The 19,273-nt window shown below is 34.5% G+C and overlaps 1 protein-coding gene across 2 annotated transcripts in view; it reads left to right on the forward strand.

Annotated features, from left to right (window-relative positions):
- Positions 1-19,273, forward strand: part of ATRNL1 (attractin like 1) — a 428,662-nt gene that overhangs the window by 199,092 nt on the left and 210,297 nt on the right. For both annotated transcript variants that reach the window (XM_058810434.1, XM_058810433.1), the window contains exon 25: positions 12,127-12,188. In XM_058810434.1, coding sequence (XP_058666417.1) covers positions 12,127-12,188 — 62 coding nt within the window. The remainder of the gene's footprint in view (positions 1-12,126; positions 12,189-19,273) is intronic.

A 19,273-nucleotide genomic window follows, 5' to 3' on the forward strand; every position in this document is an offset into this window, starting at 1 on the left:
ATTGATGCAGTTTCTCATTCTTCCAGTCTGATGGAGCTGCTAGTGCTTTGGAGATTATACAAAGGGCAGATTTAAAAAGTTAATTTTAAGTGTTCCAGAACTGAGATTTTTAACTCCTGTCTCAGTTTGTAATTGTTGATCTGCTTACAGACTGCAGCCTCATCTTTGAACTCAGGCTTTGCTCCTCAAAGCAAATACCCAATTATGATTAAAATGTGCAAGACCCACTCTCAGAAAATCAGCTTTTTATGACAGTCCAATCCATGGCAGTAAAGATTTCTGAGAGATTTTCTGGTGTTTAGTAGATAATTTTTGCCTATGGATGAACTACAAGTACTTAGACGTAATAATATTTAGTAGGATAAAAATCTGAAACTGGGAATATCAATTATCTATGGGAAACACATTAGGTTTTGAATATTTTAAGGAGTGTATTGTGCAGTTTTATTACAATTTATTCAAGTATTTTTCTTATCTGTTCAAAGTTTGGATCCCAAACATGTTAATTGTTTTTAAATACTTGATCTTGGAATTTGTCAGCAGTTTGAGTTTTAAGTAGGAAACACATTCATGCTAAATTATGTTGAAAAAACTATGGAAAATTATTAAGATTTTCCCTCAATTTGAGAGCTTCAATTGTCTTCCACTTCCATTGAAATTCTTACATTTCATACCCAACATCTTTAAAGGGTGTTCAGATGAAATATTGGTCTAATGACTTTGCCCATGAAGCAGATCAAAACCTATCAACTTTCAATAAAGAAGAGGTTGACCTGAAATTGCCCTGGAGTTCTGGTATCTTTGATTCCTATCAGGCTTTTAAATTGTGGCACAACAAATATTTGGTGACCTTGAAAAGTCTCTAAAACCTATGGATAGTATTTCAGTAGATAAGATGTAAAGGAAAATAAGGAGAATTTCTTAATTTCATAGGAAAAAGGCATCAGGAATGTTTATGGTAGAGACTTGATTGAATATTGGTATTAAGATTTTTCATCAGAGGAACGGAGAAGTTAATAAATAGTAAAAAATTATTAACGTAAATACTATAGCAGACACCAGTTTGTGTTTTATATAGTTCTTAGTGAAAAGGTTGGGAAAACAGATTTTTTGGTAATACATTCATTAAGCTTCAATTTCAGAACACTTAAAATCTCTCAGCTGGTTAATTTTGGAAGGATATTAAGCAGATTTGAACAATTGGTTTTGGGTTTTTTAAAGACCAAGATTGGAAATGTAGCAATTAAGAATGAATAAACTTTTTTTTTGTGAAAGATCATTTAAAAACTGTAATAACTCTGGCTTATTAAACCTCTGGAAGATGAAATGAATGGTATTGTCCAAAGATGGAATCATTGATTAGATAACACTTCCCAGTGCAGTTCTTCAGGCCAATAATGAAAAGGCAGAGAAGTCCTCTTCACCAACTATAAGCATTAGACTGGTGCTACTGTAATAGTGTGTTGCAGTAAATATATAGCATATGTTACAGCAAAGTATTTATCATCAGTACCAGAATCAGGGCATTTATCTCAGGAACTATTGGTGTAGCAAACTTGAGTGTCTGTCAGTTGCTACCGTTTTTCTTTCCTTGTGATATAAACAGACATTTGCACGATGTATTTTATGCTTTAAAATTAAGAAAAAGCATAATAATCTCTGGTACAATACATTGAACTAGGTAGCATTTGTTATTTCAAGTAAGCATTTTTAGGCTTGCCAGCCTTGGAACAATGGAGAGGAAATTAAATCTTTCAGAAATCGTTTTTCTGTCTTTTATTCTGTTACTGACACAGAGGCCTAATAACTTGTACTAACACCCGTGAGATGGGAAATAATCATGCTTATTCTGGAATCACAGAATGGCTGGAGTTGGAAAGGACCATCTGGAGGTTGTCTGACCCCTCAAAGCAGGGTCAGCTAGAGCAAGTTGTCCAGAGCTTTGTTGAGTCAGGTTTTGAATATCTCCAAGGACTGAGGATCAATACCCAACCTGTCTGAGCAGCCTGCTGCAATCTTCGATCCTCCTTGCACTAAAAAATATTTCTTATGTTTAAATGGAGTTTCCTGCTATTCAATTTGAATGGGTTTAGGTTGAAGTTTAAAAAGACAATTGGTACATAAACCACTTTTAGCTTAGTGTTTTTTAAAAATAGATTACAGGGAATGATTTATATTGAAAGAGTTTTGCAGTATAGAATACCTCATTTGTGGAAATCACTTGTAACCCTTGAATATAGTTGTGTGGTTTCCTTGTACTGTTTCCCACCAGGCTAAGTCAAGATTCAGTAAACACCATAAATCAGCATTAAGCCCTCTACAGATGCATAAAATAATTGCAAAAACCCCTTACTTGCAGCTAGAAACCAATTAAGTGTTCGTTCTCAGAAATAATAAATATACAAATCTATATTTTTTTATATGTATGTTCTATGTATGTTCTTATATATGTATGTTCTTGTTTCTGTGAAAACCATGACTATATTCTCATTTGAAAAAGGGGTGTTGGAATGGTCTGGGGAATTTCTGTAATCATTTAGGAGAAAAAAAAAAACCTTCTTTTTGACTGTAGTCATTGCATTTAGTTGAAGACATCTTTCTGCTGTATTTTTGTCCCAGAAAACATACTGAAAATCTTTCCTGGAATACTCTGAGGATATTTCTTACAAATGACTGTTGGCAACATAGATACCTTTAAAATCTTTATGTGAGAAGTTCACCCTGCAGGGAGTAAAGAGTATGATTTTAATTTCTTAACTTCACTTTTTCAACACCTTCCTGCACTTGGAGCCAGATAGTCTGAATTGTGTTTTAAACTATTTGTTCCTCTGTGCCCTGCACATAGCTCTCCTAAAAAACCCTGGTCAGGCTTATAGAGTGAAATAATTGGAGTTTGTCAAATATGATGATTTTGTGGGAAATTTTTTGGAGAAAAATTGTTTTAGTTTCTAAAACTTTGCAGAAACAATATTTCAGGGTTAAACCAAGTGTTCACTTTTTTGCTTTGTTTTTAAGCAGAACCTTTTTACTTTTTTTCAAATTTCAGGAAAGTAATTCTTCCTTTAAAGGCTTATCAAAACGATTTTGTGGTTTTTTGGGCCAGCTCAGCCAATTTTTGAAAACTGGTAGCTATGGGAGAAAATAGAGACCTCAAATTTCCTAGCTCTCTGCAGAAAACCCCATATTTTGTTTGAAATTTTGTCTAAAATTATTGTGAATAATTGATGCTTTTATAAGTAATTTCTTCTGTTTCCTTTGGTGATGTCTGATAACATGGGCACTTTTTTCATGTGTCTTTCCCTCAGCTGATATATATTGGCATCATCTCTCTTCTTTTCTTTTTAAACAATCATCTGGGCACTGTTATTAAAATCAATCTTTGAGCCCACAGCTGTCCATGCAGGACTTACAGAGCTACGCTCTATAGCTTTTATTTTTTAGGAAACAAAGTTTTTGCGAGAGGATTTCCTCAAATTTGCCAGATTGCACTTGGAAATATTTCCTTAGTTAAAAAAAGGAATAATTTTTCTGAGGCATAGAGGAAGGCTGGAAGATACCTGATCTTTACTAGAATTACTCTTCTAAATCAATTTCTTACTTATTGCCTTACTCCCCTGCCATATAGATTCAGAACAGCAAATGAGGCATTTCAGAATTCCAAAGTAAAGTTTGGAATTCTGTGTAACAGAAACTGAATTTATCTTTCTGAGTGTGTTTTTTGCACGTAGGATCTTTGCCCTGACTCATATACTTGTTTTTCCAGAAGATGATATTCACTATTTTGAGATCACATTCATCTATGCAGATACCCTCTCTCTTCCCACTCAAATGAAAAAAGAAATCCTGATAGCTGAACAATCACCCCCAAAAGCAGATCTTAACATTTCTGCCCTAAGCTGGTATGAAGTATTCAACATGAGAAAGGAAAAAGCACAACCCATGTCTTGACAGAGTGCAGGCCAGCATCATATTTATGTAGGGCTCTTGAAATTATTTTAAATTTTCTCTCTGAAGGCATGAAGTGCTCTAGTTGCAAAAGTGTTTATTTTCTTTGGATTTTGGTTTTGTTAAAGCTGTTCAACAGACAAATTGTTATTGTGGATTTGCACAAGCCTGATTAAACAGAGCTTCTTAAATTATACTGGAAAATCCAGTTTTTAAAAAGTGAGAATAAAAAGTACACTCAGTGCTGACAACTTTAAATATTTGTTTTCTTTTCAACAATAGGGCCTGTATGAATTAAAATAAATCTGACTGAAGTTCCTTACTGCTTGTCCATGAGCTCGTTCTGAGCTTTGCAGGCAGCCTCCAGATCACAGTTCTACGTGGTACATTCATACATTTCACTCTTATTTCTACATTTCAGTTTCAAAACTTTTGGTACAAATGCTGTAGTTTCTTGGGAATGACTGTTGCCAGTTTTTATCAGTGTAGTCCAGCATGTCATTACCAAAAAGGCAGCATGGGCTTGTTTCTCGGAAAACAGTTTCAGCTGAGCAGGACCTGCTCTTTGATTTCACAGCATTCTGAGTCCTCCTGAAACCCAGATACTCATCCACCTTTCCCAACCTAATTCCTGCAAGTTGTTAAAAGGTTTCTGCCATTTCCATTACACATTTCTCTGCACTTTCTTACAAATACTCTTCTGACTGTGACAGCATATCCTCAGTGATACGTCAGTGATCCATCATCCTGGCTCTACAGAATGTACTATGAGGGTGAGTGAAGTCTCAAGCTGACAGTTGTATCTGCTTTGTTTTTTTTTTTTAAATTTCTTACAGCTTGAACTATAAGAGCAGTTTCAAGTGATCAATAAAAGTTAAATGAGAGTAAAATTAACATAACAAAATTGAATCACAATTTATTCTGTTAATCCTCACAATTTATATTTTGTAAAAGTCTCAGTTCTCAATTTCTGCATTTTGATCACCTCTTCAAGGAGGAACATAGAACTAATTTTCTTGCTTATATGTTATATAGTTTCTTTCTTGGTATGCTGCATGCCTCTTAGGTTAGCCAACCACTTCTTCATTTGAAGGAATTAATATTTTCACATTAGTGTGGTCTCTTGTTCTTTCAGCAGAAAATCTGTTAGAATATTCTTGCCCCTTGTATAGATAAGTAAACATCATGCCTTACATCCAAACCCCCACACTTCTCCTCCATGGAATAAACTTTCAATACAGAGAGCTTAATCTGTCTTTTTTCCCCTCATACTTTTTTATGTTGGCTCTTCTAAATTATATCAGTTATTATGTGTCCTCTCTGTTCTCATGCACATGTAAATGCCACTCCCTTGCCCTTCTTTGCATACTTTGATTTTCTTTTCTATGAAATGTGGATCTTCAGTAAAAGATTGAAGTAATAATAGAGCTGAAGACCACTTTCTCTGTAGAGTTCCATGAGATTTTGGTGTCTTCCTTTGTCATCATTTCTCAATGATGATCAAAAAGATTCGCTTGGGTACACACAGTCTTGAAAATGCTTACCTGACTTCTCTTTTGGCTAGTCTTTCATGAGAGGCTGGACTAAGCATTTCCATTTCTTGTCTTAGTGTTCTGCACTGAAATTCTGTTTCTCTGAAGCAAAAAGGAAGTCAGTAGGTATTTACCACTGATAGTAATGTAATCAGCACTCACCTGTGGAGAAAAATGGAGACTTTAAAAAATTTTATCTGTGTTCTATCACAGAGCTCATCAAAGGATGAACAAAACTCAGGTGTTAGTGCTGTGGGTAACTGCTGGAATGCAGATTCCGTCCTCTTTTCAGAAGTAATTGCATTAAATATGCTCACAGTGACTTCTACTCTCATTGTAGCAGTGCTATGTACATCAAGGAATTAGAGCCTCTGTCTTTCATGGCCTTATCAAAAGGTGAGGAGGAGAACAAGAAAATACATCAATGAATTCCTCTGCTGACTGAGACTGCTGCTTTTTTGGTTGTTTTAGACATTAGAGAGGGGAATCACCAAGCACCGCGCAAAAGATCAGAAGGTGTAATTTCTACAAAGTGGTATTATATACATAAATCTTCTGAAAGACAGATACCTCTGGGATATCGTAGGCCAGAGACTCCTGTGTAATCCATTACCCATGCCGATATAAACCTTTGATTTGTGGGTTTAAACCTGAGGCTGAGTAACCTCATAAATATGCTAATCCACAGTAATCAAGAAAAGTGCCATTGCAAATACAAAATTTTTTATTTCACAGCTCCAACAGCTTTATGGCATGCTCTACATTTATAACAATAAACTTTGGGAAATTACTCTCTTCATGTTTAAGAAAATGCTTTGCCCTTTTCTTGTCATCTCACAATGGGTTTTGCATACATTATTTTGAATGGCATGATCTTTATGCAAAATTCAGGGCATGTTTTGCCTTCTCTAACCAAGTATTTGATTTCTAAAATGAACAAAACATTGCATAAGTTTTAACAATTCAGCTTTTGTAGCCTTATAAAAATTTTATTATCATTTTTATTAGGCTGGAGACCAGCCAGTTGGTTAACTGGTAGATTGTCTAGCAAAACCAACTCTACTGTAGATATAAGAAATAAAAAACTTAGAGAAATTTGAAAAAAAAATCTTATTGTTTTAGCAGCACATTTTCCATCTCTGATATATATGTTTTTACATATACGCATACACATGAATGTTAAGTGCCATGAACATCATATTAAGTTCTGCAGTCATTCAAATAGCTCAGTGCAAAGTTACTAATTTATGTAGGAAAGGTGAAAAATGTCTTGCATGTAGGACATTTTTCTGTTGATAAACTTCAGAATGAAAGGACAAGTGGAATCTGCACCTTGGGAGTTTCAGACTGAACGTTAGAAAAAATTTGTTGTATTAGCAATGGTGTGTCGAAACAAATTTTCTGGACTGGCCACGGAATGTTCTCTCTTGGAGGTTTACAAAACTTACCCTGGAAAGGGCACTGCTGGCCTGACCTGGTGCTGGCAGTAGCCTGGCTTTGAGTGGGAAGTTGAACAGCCTCAGTTTGTGATGTTCCTGCCCATCCCCGTTCCTGTGACTGGGATGATCAGAGCACATTCCGTAACAGGTGCAGCTTTCCTAATGGGAAACTCCTTAATTTATCAAGTCATAATAAGATGTCAGAAGGCATACCAAGAAGGCTGAAACCTGAGGTTGAAAGGAAAATTCAATTCTAGCAAGTGACAAAAATGGCTTTTCCTTAATGTAGCTTGACAAACAAAACCATATTGTCATGCAATGCTTCTCTTTGTAGTAGAATTTAATCATTCAGCTCTGCCTGACAAATTCTCTCACCTCATTCCCTTCACTTCTGTTTCTAATTTTTCTTCCTGTCCATTTAATCTAGGCAGGCTTTTAAAAATCAGAGTTTTGAAAGATGTTGTCTAGAAATCTGCTGTTTCACACAGTTTGTAGGATAACTCAATCCTGCAAAGATTTATGTCTAAAATAACTTTCCAGTACTATAGGTCTTTGTGCCAATTATTTTCAATCTTTTTTTAAATTTAACTTTGAAACATGTAATTTGTCTCTTGTCTATGTCTCTTAATTTTCTTCCATTCTTTCATTGACTTCAATATTCAATATTTCAATTTCTTAATAATGTCCATATGAATCATTATGAAGATGCTTTGCATGCTGAGTAAAACTGTAAGTTAAATAACAGTTCCCTCCCCCACGTTCTCTCCTTCACTTCCTGGAGTTTATTAATGTTGGGTTTTTCTGTGTGATATATGTTTCTTCATACGTTTACACAAGCACAGAATTGAATAAAGAAGTGGAATATGCATATTGAATTTAATAGATAAAGTGCCTATTAGGTAGGAAAAAAAGTTCAGCTGTTATAACCTTATTTAGGAGTGTCTTTCATCTTACTTGAATACAAAACTAGATTGTCTTTCAGCCTCTTATGACTCCAAATAGTGGAATAATATCCTGTAATTATTACATTTTTTGAGAAATGAAGGGGTGTATATTTTGATAATGTAATGTGTGCCAGCATAAGAGACAGGGCTGCAGCATGCAGAGATAATCTGAGGAAGCTGTTTATCAAATCTTGATGTGAAGTCTGAATTTCTTTGTTATCTTTCATTTTCTGTTTATGTTATCAGTATGAAAGTTTCATTATCACTAAATCTTATCATCTGGGAGGACTGTTTGTCAACATCAGACTGAATTCTTTACAGGCATTAACACAGCAGAAGGAAGGAGGATTCTGCAACAGCCACTTAGCTTCATATTGCTTCTCAGATCTTTTAATCCCAACAATAAATATTGCTTTTGCCTGTTTTACCATTACACTGTTTTACAGAAATACCCAGTGAGTACTTACAAACCATGGGAGAAATTTATCTCACCTAATATTATTTATATTCTAAGTTTGACATTAGGTCTATAACCTAAACTAATCACAGAATCCCAGTGTTGTTAGTGGAGAGAAATGGTAGCTCCATAGGGCAATTCCTTCCAATTTATGAGAGTTCCACATCTATTTTAGAGTCACTCACCTATGAAGTGCCTTCCTATCTCTGCTGATGGTTGTAAGCTAGCTGACTAATTTAGATGAGGTTCACACATGGGACCAGATCAGATATACTCCACACAGGAAAATTCAGATAAATTTCAAAATTTATTGCGTTCTAGGAAGGCCAGTATATGGAATAAATGTGTGGCTTTTTTAGCCAGCAAGAGTTTAATGTTTCTCTTATTTAGACATAATTATTTAGATGTAATATGTTCTCTTGGAATTTCTGTTTTCCAAGGGAAAAGAAAAGATATTTTGTGTTTTGCCTGTTAAATATTTCTTTAGGAAATGGACAATTTCCTGCCATCCTTCTGTCACTTTTGCAGGCCACTCTTCATGGTTGAAGTCCAATGGGACGGAAGAGTCAGAACCATTTTTGCTCTTTCTAAAGATATCTCAGAATATAATTTTATATTATTTTATTTATATTTATATTATTTTATTTATATTTAAAATATGATTTTATTTATATTTAAATGAAGAAATCAGAGTATCCTTTAATTTGTAACTGCTGGTTATTCAGTAGTCATGTATGCACTGAGTTTGAAGATATCCATAGGTACCATTCCCCACCCCAAAATTATTGTGTAATGCTTTAAAGACATTATAATGTCTTTAAAACAGTTTATACTTGGGTCTCTGCGCTCATGTTTCTACAGAGTAGATAGCTAAACTTCACTTTGTGCAATGAAATGTAAATGTAGAGTTTATGTGTTTAAATTTTCTAGCACCCTCGTTCCATATTGTCACAGTGTTTGGTCTTCTACATTTTCCTTTGAAAAAAAATTTTGTGTATACACAAAACCCCCATTTTTGTGTATACACAAAAAACCCATTTTTGTGTATACACAAAAATGTAGTGATCTAAACAATTTTCCTCAGCTGCCTTTTATATTTTTTTGTCTGAAGTTGTCTCAGTAAGAAATTGTCAATCAGAAAAGTATGAAAGATGTTGGACACCAAAATGTCAGCCTTTATGTTCAGTTGGTATCCATTTCTTCTGCTTCAGTACATACCTAGCACCAGTGTGGGAGGGTATAATAGTTTTATCCAAGAAGAAATTAAATTATGGTTTTCATGATACTGAAGGAAGTAATAATTCTGCAGAGTTTAAGTCTGCATAATCAACACAGTGCAGGCAGTTTAGTTTGGGTTATGTCTGACCTTATTGCATTACGTTTCAAGGTTTAATAATTAGACCTTCTATCAGAGTTTTGCCATGTATTTATTTTAGTTTCTCTTATTTGTTCATTTTTAATTTGTTAACAGTGGAAGATGGAGAAAGTGTATTAATGGAAATATTTGTTCATGGTTTGAGAGCCTGAGCAGATAGGAGTTTGCTTTAGTGGGTAATGTCATGAAATAGAGCACAGATTATAATTGCTTTTTATGTACATTATTTGAATGTATGGAACATTTCATGGGTTAGGTTCCTGTTTTCTGCAAATGTGCAATTTGGATTTAGTGCCTAGGTTTCCTTTTCCTTTTGCACAATTGGTAGTGTTAGAATTGTGGAGATGGCTTTTTGACACCTATATCTTTAAACTAAAACACAAAGTTCTAAGGGCAGGCTAGCTATTTCCATATGAAAGTTCTCCCTGAGTTAGACTTTTCAAGATTGTCTCATTTTTGTCGTGGAACAGATCTTGACCTATTGTTCTGTAGGACTCTATTGCTGCTAGATATGATAGTCAAGGTAAAGATGAACTGGAGCAATGGGAAAAAATGAATCTGTTCCTGCAGGCATTAAGTTCTGAAGGCCGGAAAAATCTTTGTTCAGAAATTGTTCCTCTTTCAACAGACCTATTCCATCCATCATTATTCAGTGTAAAGTGTATTTCCTATATCGTGTGTGTAACCAAAATATGAAAACTTAGAAGTACCTGAAATGTTGATTGCAGTGCATCCTTGTGTCGGTGCTCTCTGGCATATTCTGCTGCTTATCTGACTTTTGAATCCTTAATTGCTATAAAGGATTTGCCAGCAGTCACAATGCCTTGTCTTCCAATTTGGCCAGTATTGTTAAAAAAGTTTTTTTGCTTGCTTTTTTAAAAAATCTGAGGTGAAACTTTCCTGGTACAATTGTGATCAGATTGCTGGGTTTGATTGCAGACTGGAGTTGTTTCCAGACTCACAGGGGGCCATTAAGGAATTCTGACACCTCAAATGAAAATAATTGTAGTAACGTAAAATGCTCCTTCAACAAAGAGAATTTCAGGTCACAAAAGGTGAACTCTATCAAAACTGGCATGTTTTTTTCTCCTCTGCTAGTTCATCACCTAAAGTATGGTACTTGTAAAAAACATAATGGAAACACCAGGAGTGAATTTGAGTACTAAACAGAATTTGAAGTAAATCCAGACAGCATTTAAAATATAAAAAATTAATTTGTAAAGCATTCATTTTTGTTCAAAGTGTGCTTAAACAATTGTTTATGCTTGGAATGCACTTTATACTGGGCCAAAGAAGTGTTTTCTCAGATGTCGTCTTTTAGGTGATTGATCTATGTTTAGCTGGGTTTGGCTGGCACAAGGCACAGTAACACTATTATTACCGAAATTTGCATTATAGCCTTGGTCTAAAATAAAAATAAAATAAAATAAAACAAATTTTAAAAAATGAAATTCTTCAGTATCATGAATTATCATTTCAAAAGTTCACAAGTAAGCTATGAAAGGGATTCAGAGTCATTTGGTGTAATTACTAGTCAAGATCAGATCTTAAATGCACCAGGATTTCTAAACCCAACAATTATTTGAAAAGAGTGTAAATATAATTAGATAAACACTTTGTACAATTCAAAGTAGAAGATTCTCTGTATCATTAGTTTGATAATTATACACTGAAAAACTGAGCAAGACAGGGACTTGTGGATATTTGTAGATATAACATAAATATTAAATAATGTTCTTAACATTAGCAAAAATTACTTACAAAAATAATTATAGCCTGTATTGCATGCAAGTGTGAATGTCTCTATGCTGTCTTAGAGATAATTCTTAAATATTCACAAAAATTACAGCAAGGAGCTGAACTAATGCATGTTCTGGTGAGGCTATAAAAATGTAGCCCAAAAGAATATTTATTACTTTGTCTTTAAAGTAATTTGCTTTGAAACTGTTTTATTATGCACCGGATTTATCTTTTATAAAAATTAAATTAACATATACATTAATTTTAATATTATACAATTAAAATATTTCAAATAAATTAATTTTAAGCTCTATGTTGTTTGTCTTCTCTAAAACCTCATTTCAGTGTTTTTATTAAAATGGAAGATGGTGTTGGTTAAAACAGTTGACTATAAACAAGACGATTTATAACAATATGATTTCCTAATATTTTTTATATTATTTTTATTCTTCCTAGTAAGTGGATATTTCTATTAAGTTTACTTCAGTAAAAGTATTATATTCCATTGTTTGTGTTTTGATACCAGCGAGGATATGGGAATTAGTTGCTCATCTCAATTTATCATAAATACAGGTGTGTGCAGACTAGACTGAAATTACACTTGAAAGTAATCATCCATGGAGCCATAAAGCCCTCGCCAAAAAAGAGCTGTTGAGTCTGGAAATGTTGTAATTTACTTCTGTTTTATTTGCAGATTGCCTTCTCACAGCACAATACTATCATGGATCTGGTGCAGTTCTTTGTCACCTTCTTCAGGTAAATTGCTTTTTTTGTCTTCTGACTGAAATCCTGATGACACTGTACCATCAAACCAGTATCTTAAACAGTTTCTGAATCTTGAGAAATGCCTGAAATGAGGCCTTCAAACTTTGCACCAGTGGAGGGGCAGCTGCTGGAATCTTGCATTATATAATTGTGTATTTCATATTCAGTGGTACAGTCCTCACACCTCATGAAGATTAGCTGGGTTTGTAGCATATATTACAATGAATAGGAAAAGCCAGCTAAACTGTAATTCATATGTGTGATTTTTCTATAAACACTTTTATGGAATTATTTAAAATGATGGCTCTGTTCAATAGCTTGTTATTTTTAATAAAACACAGCATGTCACTACTAATGCTTTCATGTGTCAGAGATTGACTGTGAAAGGCAGTAGCTGATGCCTGAGATTTGGTTGTGGCAGCAATGCGAGGATGGGCTTCAACTGCAAATGAACAACTATTCTAGAATGTGAACAAAACTCCACTGAAAGGCTTCTTAAACATTCAGCTATCTTATAAAATGTCACAAACTTGAATATACACAGATTAGTTACAGTGCTTTGAAATCTTGCTGTGGAGATATTTCCCAATAACCATGAAGTGTACACAAAATGTGAACAGTGACAGACAGGTTTGTTCATCAGACTTTCTGTATTTTTAGGGCAAAACTTTATTTCACAAGTTCACAGTATGGCTTCTCTGTTGACTTTAATCACTTTGCTCTGAGGAACAGTACCTAAAGAATCAGACTCTTAAATACTGTGAATGACCCAAATCCTGTTTATTGCTGTTGCCAAAAAGGGCACAGAAATGATCAGAGCCTGAAGTTTTCTATACCCAGGGCATTGGCTAATGGGGAGGAGTTTAGTAGGTGATATAAAATATCCCAATTCTCCTCTTTCACCACAAACAGAGCAATCAAATGCTGATTGCCTAAAGGTCAGCCTAGTGGTGTTTTGGGTGTTTGGGGTTTTTTTGTGTGTGTGTTTTGCGGTTTTATTCTCTTTTTCTCATGGGGAGACAGTAAGTTCTATAACTTATGATGATTATGCAAATGTTTAGTTTACAAACCCATATAGAAGAAATCAAAGTCTGTCAAGTACAACAGACCAGAGGGATCCTGTCACAAATAGCAGGGGTAAACTAGGAGCAGTTTGTCGGTGCTCTGTGCCCTGGTGCAGCCTTAGGAAAGGTGAACTAAAGGCTCTCTGGTGGTGCAGCCATCTCCGTGGGTACATGGAATTATCTCTCCAAGTGTGATGGTCTGTCTCATCCAGTTTGTTCTGGGTAAATGCACAGATAGGATGTCAACAGTTTGTAGACTAAAAGAATAATTTTAATAAGGGTTTGTTTGTCTCTTGTTTTGTGTGGGTTTGAGTTTGTTTGTGGGGTTTGGTTTTGTTTGCTGAATGGGAATTAGGTGTATTGTGACTGTGGCAAATCATGGTGGTAGCAATAATAATAACCCAGGCCATGTTTACTAAGATTGTTGATAGAGAAAATAATTGTGTTTAAAGACAATTTGAATGTACTTGATAACAAAGCATACTTCAACATGCTTTGGTAAACCTGCCTTTGTATTTCTCCCATCCAGTATTACATTTCTATTTCTGAGGTTGTGACAAAATGCTGTTCACCCTGCCTGGCCAGAGCAAATAGACCCGTTGGACAATAACTGCTATTCAACAACCAGGCAAAAGTATAGTTTAAAACTGTTCCTTTGTAGCTTTTGTGTTCCAGACTCAGAGATGAAATGAACACTTTACTGCATCAAAACAGGCATTTTTAGAACTGTCCTGTTGTATCAAGATGAACTGTTTTAAAAACATTGTTGTGTAAGGCATTTATTTAAAACTATACATAATAAAGCACAAAATGTATGATTTTGAAGAAATTAATGCTTGATCTACCAAGATACTGATATTGTATATTCTAGAAGAAAAACAGTCTAGGAGAAGATAAAGATAAATAGAAGTTATATTGAAAAAAATAAGCAGAATATTCTTGAAACTGTAGAGCTTCAGACTGTGATACACAGTGTTAAAAACCTCCACTCTATTTAATTTCATTCTTTTTCTGCTGGAATGTTTTGTTTCAGCTACTGGTTCAGTGACCTTTTCTCTAAGAATAAAAATGCAATATGAGTAGTAACAGATTCCAAACTGTCTTATAGAGAGTGTGGCATCTGTGTTGCAGTGCTGAGTGCCTTGAAGACTTTTAGCCATCATACAAATTGAGAAATCTGTGACTTCTTTTCTTTCCACCTTCTTTGAAGAAGTACAGATCTCACTGGAAAATTTCACAGGCAGTGAATGTGAATGATCTTTCTTGCACTAAAAAATGCAGTATGCACAGTTAAAGAAAGTGTATTTCTATATTACCTGGACCACTAAAACCCACAATATCCTAAAGTATGGCACTTTATTTGAAACTCGAAGGGATATAGAAATTTGCACTGTTTACAAGTCTTACATGAATATGTGGATTTAGCTAAATAGGTGCTAGGACATTTCAGACATTTCATAAGTAACTTTATTTTACGAAAACATTACTTCTTTAGATCACATCTAACATCCATGAATATTGATTGTTCAATAATTTTTTGGGTTTTATTATCTTTGATTTGAGTTAATCCTAATTGGAGAGCTAAGAAACACTTGATTTTCATACCTGCTTTAAATAAAATTATAGCTGTGAATTTATAACAATACTCAAGCAATTCCCAGATAATTATTTGTATTAAGAATTTGAAGCATAAGTTCTGGTAAGAAATGTGGTTAAATCTCATAATCAAAAACCAGGCAAGCATGAAATTGGTGCAGATGACAAAGGTTAGCTGTTAATATAATCGTAATAGGAAATGATAAGCAAGTGCCAGAACTATGTTTTTAAAGCCTTTTCTAAATGCATTGTACCAGCTATTAACTCATCAGGCATGTTCTCTGAGCTCCCAGAACTATTACTTCTCTTGCCTCTGGTACTTTGGGTGAAGCTGATTGACTGAATAGAATATTTTAGCCACTTTTCTAACATATCTCCATAGTGTCATAAATTACAGAATCTCCAGGTTTTATTAAGTAGAGCAATATTAGTATGGACTCTTTGAAAGTTGAAAATCCTTCTTTTGTGTATGCTTTAAGAAATTCCATGAGAAAATACAGTCATTTAGGATCAGAGGCACATTCCTTCTATTAAATCTTTCTGTGAGCAGCGTGCGAGAAAACAATATTCAAAATATACCCAGTGCTTATTGCAGAAGGAGAGGATGGGTATTTTGGTAAAGATGAGCATGAGCTACAACAGGAATTGCAGCAGATGCTGAAGAACCAGATTTATTAAGTCCACATGTAGGGCTGTGTGCTGCCTGCAGTGGGAGGGGGAGCTGCATTTCAGCAGTGTCAGAACTCCTGGGAGCTGCAGTGCTCGAATCCACCACCCTGGGGGTGAGTTTGCAATGGGAGAATCCTGCTCTTTACCAGCACCCTTTGGTCTGTGTGCCTGCCTTCGCGTTTTGTTCTTATTAGAATGAAGGATGGTAAATTAGTGCTGGATTTTGGAGTGCTTATCTGTATGAGATCGAATATTGATCTCTGTGAGAAAGACAAAAACCAGTGTGTTGGGATCAGATTGCATCTACCATGGCTGGGATCTCAGAAAATCCAGAACTCTTATAAATACAAATTAGAATATTTTATAGTAATATGAAAATCAAGTTATCATAGCAAAATGGATTTTACTTTTGAGGCTAGAATAAAATTGATTTTTACTTAATGATGCATTTAAAGTTTTCACCTCACTTGGAAGCACAGAGCTGTTTGACTTCCACTGGGAAAAGCACATTTGTACTGTGGTGGGCAATTTGACTTGGGTTTCCTTTCTTTAAATGTTTTGAATTGTTGAAGGTAGTTTTGTTCTTCTGCTCTTTGAATCACACAGAAACTTTGTCATCACTGTGGAGTTCTTTGGTGTGTTCATATTTCCAGAGAAGGCAGCCACTTGTTATTGGCCTGCAGGCAAAGGAGATTCCCCAGTATCACCAGATCAGTTGCTCTTCAAAACAAGGGATGAGTCACTTAATCTGTCAGTGAACAGAACTGTTTTCCATTATTTCCTTCCTGGTTTTCATCTTTCTGTTTGTCCTTTGAGTCATTTGGAAGTGTGTGTGAGTGCTCACCATATTTTGATTTCAACAGATGCTGTTCTCAAAACACAAATTAGTGGCTCACATACCTGAAGATGGCCTATGTGCCTGTGTAGAAAACAGGTATGAGCTTCTTCCTTCCTTAAGGGCAGTGCAGTTAAAGTTTGAAAGTCTCTCTTCCTTTATGTAACAAATACAGTGAGAGGTGTTCATTGTGCCTCCTGAAGCTCTGGCATTTTCTCCTTTCAGGGATGTGTCTTTCTAGAGCTGCATTGGATTTTGTATCCTAAGAAGCATCACAGATGATTCATACTGTGTTTATGTTTTGATTCCCTACCTTTTCTGATGTATTTTCTTAAATCCAGTTAGTCAGTTATTTTCTTAGTCTTCAACAGCATCAGGGCTTACAGCAATTTTTCTTCTAGAGTGCTTAATCCTTCCTGGTTACTTTTTAATGAAACTCCAGTCCACTGTACTTTAAGGAAAAGAACTAGAACAGGTTTTCATCTGTGATAAATGGACTTGAAATTTTCCTTTTGTCATTTTAATTCCAAAGAGAAGGAATTCAGTTTTCTTATGACATGTACCTGTTGCAAAGTTAACTTCAGGAGTTTGCTCCCAGATGTGAGGAATACTGTGAAGTGGGGTGAAAGCTGATGAAGGGAAACAATAACAAGAAATAAAGGAAGCAAAAGCATTAGTGTTTTCCTTCAGGCAGTGGTGTCATTGTCCATTACCGCGGGTGACAAGCAGCTTTGTCAAGCCCCATGCCTGCCTGTCTCTGCAGGCAGGTCGGTGTGATGGGCTGGGCACTGAGTGACAGCCAAGAAATGAGCAATCTTCTCATGGCAGGGCAGAAATATTCCAGGTCCCTGTTCTCAGCTGAAATAAATCACAGTGAGAGAGAAAAGACAGTGCTAGACCGCGTGCTGTGCTGTGAATTTCGTACGTCCGAAAATATTAAATGTGATTATTCCTTTTCAGAAGAGACATCTTAAATCAAAGGAATTTATTTTCTGTATTGAAATATTAATGCAAATATTCCAGTAAAATTGCTTGGTACTAAATGAAGTCTTTTGTGTGGGAGGTTTTGTGGTCTTTCTAAATTATCTGTTCAATCCAAGGTAGGGATGACTATGTTTTGTCAATAAGAAGCAAAATTATGGAAATGCTACTGTGAACTCCAAAAGCTACATTAAGAATTGCAGAGTAAAAACTAAACTACTTATATAATCTATTTAAATTTTTTAATCTGGATTTTTTGATCTAAATTTAATCCTCATATATGGCCCAATCATGTTCTATATCATAGTTGGTTTTCTATGTTTTCAATAATTTTTGGTGATATTTTAGGTAAACATTCACCACTTGGAAAATTATATTTCTTTCCTCATATGTTTTCAGTCTTTAGTAGCTGAAATTCTAGTATCAGGTTGAGATTAATCAGGGGTTTTTATTCTTTATCCAGTTCAATTGCAGAATTTTTAGTGTTCTTCTTGAATAATGCTTCTTTGGCTTGGAAATCTAAAAATCCTTGCTCTGTCCTAGGAAAATTGAATCTTAACAGGACTTTTAATAAGGAAAGTTATGACATTTTTGCACCTACTCATTTTAGCATATTTGCCTCTTTGGAAAAAGTATTGGCAAGGTTACAGATGGAAGGGAAAAGTTGTTTGGACTGTGTTATACTTCTTCATTATATTTCAGTCTATCATGCTAAATTTGTCCAGAATTTCAATTAAATATAAATATATTAATATATAAATATATAAAATTAATATATAAAAACATAATTTTTATTTATTATTTTTTCACATGCAATATCACTTATTGAGAGAAATATGGAGCATTTGACCCATGAAGGGCAAGCACATAAAATTATATGAAACATTGAAGTATTTTCCATAACTAAAGAAACATATGCTTCATGGGTGTGATATTCTGTTTATTCAGTGGAGATTAATTTCATTTTACATGAGATCAAAAAGTTTTGACTGTAAATCTTTTTTATTTGTTACCTCAAAGAGGTGAAAGGAAGAACCACAGAGGGTAAAAGTTCACATCTAGAGCTTTATTGTGTAATATATTTCAGAGTCCTTTTACATGATTCGCTTTAATCTGATATTGGATTGGCAGATTAAATGGGAATGTTGATCTCTCAATAGCATCTTGGTGTACACTGCATCCGTTTTCCCTTTTAAGTTGAATATAAAGGCTGTTTGTGTGACTGATCATTCATTCATACTTCACTATAGCAGCTTGTGGTATATTTACCAGAAACCCACAGCCTTGCGGATGTATGCATGAATTATGTAGGTAGGAAAATAGAAATCTAAAAAATGTATGTGTACTTCTTTTGTAGTTATTTTTTAATAATTATTTTATTGAATAAAGTTATTTAATGCTCCCTGCCATCCTCTATAACATTGTGGCACATGTACATAATGAAAAAAATGCCAATACTATTTTTCATAATAATTTTTCTGCTAATTACAAATTCCCTGTTCAAACGTTACTTTCTTCTTTACTTTCAAGAAGATTGTTGATGCTTCATTGCACAGCAAAGACCAATGAACCCAGGCTTTGCAAAGGCAGTTGTCAGAGATGATTTTAAACTGTTATAGGAGTTTATGCCTTGGGAGAAGAAGGATTAATTTGGTTTTCTGTATTGAATATATATTAATAAATTATTTAGCACAAAAAATAGTAGCTATTCTGACTAATAAATTAATCCATATTATATTTATATTTCATTGCTACTGCTTACTTTAAAATATAACTAATATAAAATGCAGTTGACACCATTGATACTTCAATCTCCCTTTTCCCATTATGCATTCAGAGCTTAAATTGTGAACCCATTATTGAAGTCTTAGTTTGTCATTTTACTTCATTTTGCCCTTCTGACTGAAAATTATTTTCATGATATTTCTAAT

The sequence above is a fragment of the Ammospiza caudacuta genome, chromosome 9, assembly GCF_027887145.1.
Source record: "Ammospiza caudacuta isolate bAmmCau1 chromosome 9, bAmmCau1.pri, whole genome shotgun sequence".
Lineage (NCBI taxonomy): Eukaryota > Metazoa > Chordata > Aves > Passeriformes > Passerellidae > Ammospiza > Ammospiza caudacuta.